The 8,127-nt window shown below is 36.8% G+C and overlaps 1 protein-coding gene across 1 annotated transcript; it reads left to right on the forward strand.

Moving 5' to 3' along the window:
* Nucleotides 1–651: 651 nt before the first annotated feature.
* Nucleotides 652–3,445, forward strand: LOC147523023 (multiple organellar RNA editing factor 5, chloroplastic/mitochondrial-like). Its single transcript, XM_086561199.1, has 5 exons — nt 652–1,096; nt 1,192–1,286; nt 1,420–1,485; nt 2,096–2,158; nt 3,141–3,445. The coding sequence occupies exons 1-5, from the start codon at nt 678–680 to the stop codon at nt 3,215–3,217; spliced, it is 720 nt and encodes a 239-aa protein (XP_086417325.1). The 5' UTR covers nt 652–677; the 3' UTR covers nt 3,218–3,445.
* Nucleotides 3,446–8,127: the final 4,682 nt, after the last annotated feature.

Raw genomic sequence — 8,127 nt, forward strand, 5'->3', positions numbered from 1 at the left:
AACTGAGGGAGCTTCGGCGTGTGGAAAAAATAACAGTGGAGAAGGATGTTGAAGGAACAGAAGTTATCAAGGAGAGAGAGAGTTCCTAAAGCATGCAACTTCTCCAGATAGCTGGAGCATTGGCATGTTCAAAAAATGACGGTTTAATCCATTTGATTGTGATTACTTCACAAAATCAGTTTAATTTTCTTTTTGTTAATTGTTGGCATTTAGTTTTATCTTTTCAATCAACCGCAGAATGAAAAGTTAAAAGGGTTTAAGCAGGCAAACAATTTTAATCATGTACTCAATTAGTTGGAACTTGGAACACTAAAAAATTCGAGAGATCAATGACCTACTTACTATCAAAATAAATTTGACGGGTAACATTCCGTCAGATGAGCTTTCTGACTTGGAGGATTTGACGGAATTGTAAGTTATAGTGGCCTACAATATCTTCTTTCTCATTAAATTAATTCTTTCCCAAATGTTAACTTTCCCAATATTAGTAAGCTACCCGAGGATATCTTTATAGGGACGAGATCCGAGACCGTTAGATGTGTGATCCAACGGTCCAAAAATCAAAAACAAACTCACATTTAATTGATGGGTCAACTCCAATAAAAAGGAAAGATTCGGTATGTAGCCGTTAACAAAAACCTAGAGGTGAAACTGAAACCTTTTCATAACCCTGAGCAATGGCTACTGCAATGAGAGCTGCCCGAAGAAGCTTCCTTTTCTCCGCCAAAAGTCCAGTTTTTCCATCCACATCAATAATGCGAATGAAATCAACAACAGCATCATTTCTCAATTCCATTCTTGCTCGTCACTCTGCTGCTTCATCCGCAGCACCTTCTCTTGATGAAATTAAAAAAAATAATATCATAATCACTGGTCACCATCACTTCAACGAGTCTGATTATGCTTGGAATCCTCTAAAGATTAAAAGTTTTGGATCTTTGCTGGATGAGGCACTAGAAGCTCCCCCTAAACTTGGAGATAAAAATCATTGGCTTGTTTATGTGGAGAGCGAATGCATTGATTTAGACTCCTTGTCAGAGGAAGAGTTGTTCGATTATTATGCTTGGACAGTAACTTTACCTCTTGCCATTCACACGTAATAAAAATTTACATTATTATTATACCCTGCTTTTATCATCATAATATGTTAACTTAACCAACTTATTATATATTATTTGTGTTTCTTAACAGCGAACAAGCAAGACTGAAAATTTACCTTGTTTCGTGTGAGCGACCATATGGTTTTGGCGCTGAGTTCAATGAGGCTACCCAGAAATGTCTTCAAGGTTAGTTGGTGCTGACTTCGATATCTCATATATATATATATATATATATATATATATATATATATATATATATCATCATGTATGTAATGGCTTCTTCACAATTAAAGCTAATTGTATATATTTTCCTCTATAGAGTGCGGAGGAGTTCAGTTTATCAGGGAAGATTGCTACTATAGTGCTCGGATCAAGGACGGCAGTGGTAAGCTTTTACTATTTTACTAAGCGCTCTGTTATAGTCTTGAGGTGACTTTGCTACGCAAGTAAAGCTGTGTCGGAAAAAAAAACTGAAAATCAAAAGTGTGCTGACTAACTAACGTTTTTCGTAAGTGTATTTTCTAATAATCTTTAACACATGGAGTGGGAGGGAGAGAGAGTTGATCATGATTGGTGGTGATGTTTAAGGAGAAACAAATATAGTGGATATGAAGGAAGGGTGTTGGGCTGTTTGGATTTGCTGCTGAAATTGATATGGAAACCTTAAATAAGCTTAAAGGTTAGTGTATTCCTGGTTTAGGAATGATTTATTAAATATTTTAGGGTGAACTAGTATTACCCCCCACTAGATGAGCCAATTAGGATTTCCCCCCACTAGATGGGAAGTTAGGGTCTCCCCCCTAAATACACACAAAAAAATTTCGGTCAACCCACTTTGACTTTTTTTTTTTTTTGTGTATTTAGGGAGGAGACCCTAATTTCTCATCTAGTCGGGGGGAAATCCTAATTGGCTCATCTAGTGGGGGGTAATACTAGTTAACCCAATATTTTATAAGTTAAAGCGTTGTTAACGTACGTAGATTGTTTCTATGCAGGATTGCAGGATGTTCTGGTACTGCTTCTGGATTATTCAGTTAGTGGTAAGACCGAGAATGAGGGTAAGAAATCTATGTCATCGTTTATTTTAATCATGGCCCAAAATATCGCCGAGATATACGATATCTCGCCGATATATCTCGGTAAATTGGTACACCGATATCGATATTTCCGACATATATCCACCGAATATTGAACTCCTTTTTTTCCGAGATATATCGGAATTTCCGATATGAAACTTTATATCGCCGATATAATTGATATTTTCGATATAATTGATATATATCGGTTGACTTTTTGACCATTTTTAAATATAAATCCGATATTTCCGATATATTTCTGATATTATATGTCCGATATATCCGATATTTTTTATATTTTAAATAGTTTGGACTGGTCACCAAAAAAACCGATATATCCGATATATCCGATATATTTTATATCGGTTTTTGGGTACACCGATATATTAACCGATATTGAAATTTTGGGCCTTGATTTTAATAAGGGACATTTCTACCAACCAACTTCTTATGACTTTGTCGTTCACCGTGTTACTGTTGTTTAGATCTTAAATTTAATTTTTTTGCTATTTCGGCATTATAAGAAGACAAATATGCCTTAGAATTTGAGATCACAATTATCTTAGATGAATTTTTCGTTTGTTTCACATCTTTATTTGCTGTTTGTTTTATGGGTACGTCATCCGCACATTTTTTTTAAAAGTTATGTCTAATTTATAAATTTATAAACAATGTTAAACTTTTTTTTTTTTTTTTCTATTTTCTAAATTATAAATTTATACTGACTTTCTTAATTTTCGTTGAATTTACTATCTCTAATGAAATCCTTGCCTACAGTTGGAAATTACTTAGCTGTTTTGTGTTACTTCTACGATAGTATGATATACTAATTTTTTTGTAATATGCTAAAAGTGCTTCTTGAGCAAGTAAACTCTGTTTTTTTTTTTCTTTCAATAATAACAAGTTTTTTTTTTTTTTTTCCTATAATACCAAGTTAACTCTGTTTAATATACTTTTTATGCAGTTTTCTGTGTTGCACCTCCTAACCGTAGGAAAAATCATCCAACCATATATGGATGTTATGATAAAGCGGAGATCTGAAAATTCGGCCGTAAGTACGGAACTTGTGAGTGACACTGACAGATTTTAGTTCACAAGATATGGCTGTAATAATAAGTATGCATGAACACAAGTGACTTTGTCAGGTTTTAATTCACAAGATATGGCTGTAATAATAAGTATACATTTAAATGGGTAGAATTCTGGTTCCAATTCTGTTGGATTTAAAATGATGACCCATGAGTATTTTATGGAGCTGTCTTCATTACTTAGGTGTAATTCATATTTTGTTCTAGCGCAAGTCATTTGTTCCCATACTTTTATCATCTAGTGGTACTTTCTATTTGACGAGAATGGATTCAATGGAAACTGTTTGTTTTGCAAGTTGACAGAAATGATCGTGTTCTTTTGTTCCAGACTATTAAAAGAGTGGATGTTCGGATGTTCACTCTCCCTGTCCAAGTTTCAATTATTGAAGGAAAGTTAAGAGTTAGTTGTGTCAATGACAATGAAGTCGAGCAAATTATGTAGGCAAAAAGATAAGGGGTTAACTAGTATTACTCCTAACTAGATGAGCCAATTAGGATTCTTTTCTCCTCACTAGATGGGGAAATTAGGATCTTCTCTAAATATATACAAAAAAAAAAATGTTGACGGTATATTTTTTTGTGTGTATTTAGGAGGGGGAGACTAATTGGCTATATGCAGGGAGGGAATTCTAATTGGCTTATCTAGAACGAACCCAAAAATAGGAGATAAGTTGAGATAACCCTTGCTTGAACCCAAAAATAGGAGATAAGTTGAGATAACCCTTGCTTGATGAGTGAAGGGCAACGCACTTGTTTGTTTTAGTTAAAATTTAGATTCATTTTGTGTGAACAGATCTACCAATCAGAAAACACTTTTAGTGATTGTATGATGCGGATTACGGAGTCATGAATGGAATACCGAGCAAGTTATGGAGGTTTAACGATATGCAATTTCATGTATGTATTATTCATTCTACCTTAACTTTTATTTAGTTAGTGAATTAGAGGTTAGCTGCATTTTAGAACTATTGGATTTAAGTATCTGTGATTGTTCTGTTCGTTTGGATTCATTGTTTCCTTAAAAACTATTGTGATTAATCATTAAACATAAAGTGTATACACTTCGTTATGGTCCAGGATTAGAACCGTAGGCGAAACAATGTCTGTGCATGGCTACTACTTATGAGTTATAAGTACGGAAATTGTACTTGTGGCAATTGCTTATGGATGATTAGAGAAGGAAATAAGGACACTATCGTTTGGTAGGAGATTAGAATGATTAGGCTTGTTAGTTGACTAGGTATGAAGTGCATAGAAGTGATTTAAGTATACAAATTTTGACGCAGTATCTGCTTTTTGGTTACACAGAGTTCGAGTTGAGAGACACTAAATGAAAATAAATTCAGAAAATACAAAGAAAAATAGTGAATTGGAAATAATATCATTTTTCTGGAAAAAAAAAATTATATCTCGAGGTAGTAATAAATCCCTCTTGGTCAATGATTACAATTTCTAGCCCTAAATTGTCGAGGTCTGGATTCTGTGTCGACAATTCATACTATTAAGGACTTCATCCGAGAACATGAACCGGATGTTATATGTTCAGAAACTAAAAGTAGTAAGAAAAAGATGGAGTTAGTTCAATGTCGGCCCTGATGCAAAGCAAGCCAAGCCGCTGCTTTGGGCCACCAAGTCAGTATCAAATTTAAGAGCCATATTATACTCGCCTACAAAAGCCCACAAAAGGAAAGTTTATTATGTTTTCAATCAAAAGTCAAAAAGCCACCTACAGAAACATTAAAAAAAAAAACCCCAGTCACTATTCGCTGTTCCAAAACCAAACTTCTACAAAAAACAAAACAAAAAAGATAAACTCAGTCGTTGTTCGCCTGTTCAAGAAGTAAAGACGTAAAGGTACAAAACTCCACTCACTCTACCTGGTTTTTGGTATTAAATATTTAGATAATTAGATTGGAGTGTTTGTTGTTTACAATCATGCCTCCTAGAATTAGAATGCATGCATCTGGAAGTAGCAAAAGAAAAAAGAAGCAAAAAATAGAACAACTTATTCGATCTCAAATAGGAGCTATTCATAAGTATTTTTCTAGCGGCAAAGAAAAAAAAAATAGTTCTGATGAAGATTTAGTGAATGAAGAACATGAAAATTTGGTGGATGCACCACATGAAGATTTGGTAGATGAGGAATATACAATTATCAATGATAATGAGGATCATATGATGAATGACACACATGAACACTTGGTAGCTGAAGACGATGAAAATTTGGTGGTTGCAAACAATGAAGATTTGGTGGATGAAGATGATGAGGATTTGGTTGATGAAGAACTTAATCAACAAACAAATGTGGCTGACTTATTTGGGCCGGTAAACATTGATGACCCGCGAAATTGGGATAAGATGGATCAAAATTACAAAGATTTATTAGTGGAAAGAGGCCCTAAAAGAGATAACACTGTCGATTTTCCTAAAGATGATCTTGATAGGCATTTTTCTTCTACTCATTATGTTCGACACTCCAGTACAGATGTCAGGAGAACAGTTGAATAAGTTGTTGCAGGCTATGCAAAATAACCAGCCTGTTCAGGGAGATCCTTTTGCTAAGCGCAATAAAGAGTTTGATACTCTTGGTGGGCAGCGGTTTACTGGTGTTGGGAACGCGATCACAGCAGAGTCTTGGATTCAAAGTTGTGAAAATGTATTTGAGCGTATGCAGCTTACTGAGGTACAGAAGTAGGAGTTGGCTGCTCACCAACTTGATGACACTGCTAGGTTTTGGTGGCGAGCTCTCACCCCTAGTCTGGACATTAGAACTTTGACTTGGGAGGACTTCAAGATGAGATTTGAGAGCAAGTTTATTCCTGAAGCAATAAAAGAGCAGTTGGCTCAACAGTTCTCTGAGTTGACTCAAGACGAGAAGTCTGTGACTGGGTATGTGACCAAGTTTAATGAGTTATCGAGGTTTGCTTCCCATCTTGTGGATACTGATAAGAGGAAAAACCAAAAGTTCATACGTGGACTAGAGAGTTACTGGGCCAACAAATTAATTCCTTTTGACGGGGACACCTTTGATCGTGTGTTGGATTTGGCGTTGAGATATGAGGAGCAGATTGCAACCCTCAGAGAGTCAAGGGGGAAGAGGAAGTTTGGTGAGATACCTGTTGTTGGCCCTCAGCATTTTGAGAGCAGGCAGTCGAATAGGTTTAGGCCTTATGATATTACTCAGAGGGGTCCGTTTCAGAGACCACCATCCTAGGGGTTTCAGGGGGGATTTCACCAGCAGGGTGTATTCCGATCCCAGGGAGGATTTGCACAGCAGGGTGGTTATAGGCCACCGGGGCAGCCTGGAGGCTATAGACCTCAGAGGAATCAGTGGCAGAGGCAGGGTAACCAGTTTCAAGGTCGTGTTCCCGCTCTTCTGTATCGACCAGCAGCGTTACCTTTACATGCACCAGCACCAACACTTAGAGCCATAGTTCCTATTGAAAGGGTTTGCTGGGAGTGTAAGCAGGTGGGTCATTTATCTCGTTATTGCCCTACCAAGCAGGATAATCAGCAGAATAGAGCACCAGCACCAATCACTCGTGCTAGAGCCTATGCAGCTATGCCAGGACATGGGAATGTTGAAGGCACCTTTAGTTCATCTCAGTTTATATTCAGAGTTTTGTTTGATTCGGGTGCTTCACATTCCTTTATATCTCATCAGTATGTTGAGAAAGAACGTTTTAAAACTACACCTTTATCTAAACCTTTGTGTGTTGACACACCGCTAGGCGGTTCTGTTACCTTATATGACGAGTGCAAAGGTTTTAAGTTGTATTTCTTAGATCGTGTCTTTATGGTAGACTTGATAGTTTTAGGGTTTGAGGGTTTCCATTTCATCCTTGGTATGGACTGGTTGACGCGTTATCATGTTACCTTGGATTGTGCGATGAAGGAAGTTATAGTGAATACCCCTGGCAAGTCGAGGTTGATTCACACTTGTGTTAGTAAGGAGGACTCGGTGATGTCTAGTTTCCTATGCTCTATAGAGATACCTACGAGGGATATCGGCGATGTGGAAGTAGTGAGAGACTTCAAGGATGTTTTTAAGGAGATTCCAGGTTTGCCACCCAAAAGGGAGGTGGAGTTTCGTATAGACTTGTTACCAGGGACTGCACCAGTTTCAAAGTCGGCTTACAGGTTAGCGCCTAAGCTATTGGAGGAGATGAAAGTACAAGTCGAGGAATTACTCAGGAAGGGGTAAGAGTTTAAGTTTTTGTGATTTTTGTTTTTGGCTTAACCATATTTTGAGTATATGGGTCTGAATCTTTTAAGGTGTGTATGACCAGGTTCATACGATTGAGCAATTCACCATGGGGTGCGCCTGCTATTTTTGTTTCAAAGAAGGATGGTACCTTGAGAATGTGTATTGATTTCAGGGATTTGAACCTTGTGACTATAAAAAATAAGTACCCGTTTCCTAGGATTGAAGATTTGTTGGATCAGTTGAAAGGGGCTAAGGTATTTTCAAAGTTTGATTTAAGGACTGGTTATTATCAGATGGGAGTTGAAGAGAAGAGTATTCCTTTGACTGCATTTAGAACTCGGTATGGTTTATATGAGTTTTCTGTGATGCCTTTTGGGTTAATTTAACGCGCGCTGCATTTTTATGGACCCGATGAATCGTATTTTCAGGCCCTATTTGGATAAATTTGTGATTGTTTTCATTGATGACATTTTAGTGTATTCACAAAACACAGAAAAACATAAAATGCATTTGAAGATAGTGATGCAGACGTTTAGAGAACATAAGTTGTATGCTAAGTTTAGCAAGTGCCATTTTTGGGAAGAAGAAATTCGTTTCTTTGGACATGTGATATATATCTAGTGAGGGGATTGTTGTAGACCCTGAGAAGGTTGCTA

Source organism: Coptis chinensis, chromosome 1 (assembly GCF_015680905.1).
Source record: "Coptis chinensis isolate HL-2020 chromosome 1, ASM1568090v1, whole genome shotgun sequence".
NCBI classification, from domain to species: Eukaryota; Viridiplantae; Streptophyta; class Magnoliopsida; order Ranunculales; family Ranunculaceae; genus Coptis; species Coptis chinensis.

Coding starts and splice junctions, on each gene's coding strand:
- LOC147523023 (XM_086561199.1), top strand. CDS start 678: ATGGCTACTGCAATGAGAGCTGCCCGAAGAAGCTTCCTTTTCTCCGCC. Junction 1,097..1,191: donor TTACCTCTTGCCATTCACAC/GTAATAAAAATT, acceptor GTTTCTTAACAG/CGAACAAGCAAGACTGAAAA. Junction 2,159..3,140: donor TGGTAAGACCGAGAATGAGG/GTAAGAAATCTA, acceptor CTTTTTATGCAG/TTTTCTGTGTTGCACCTCCT.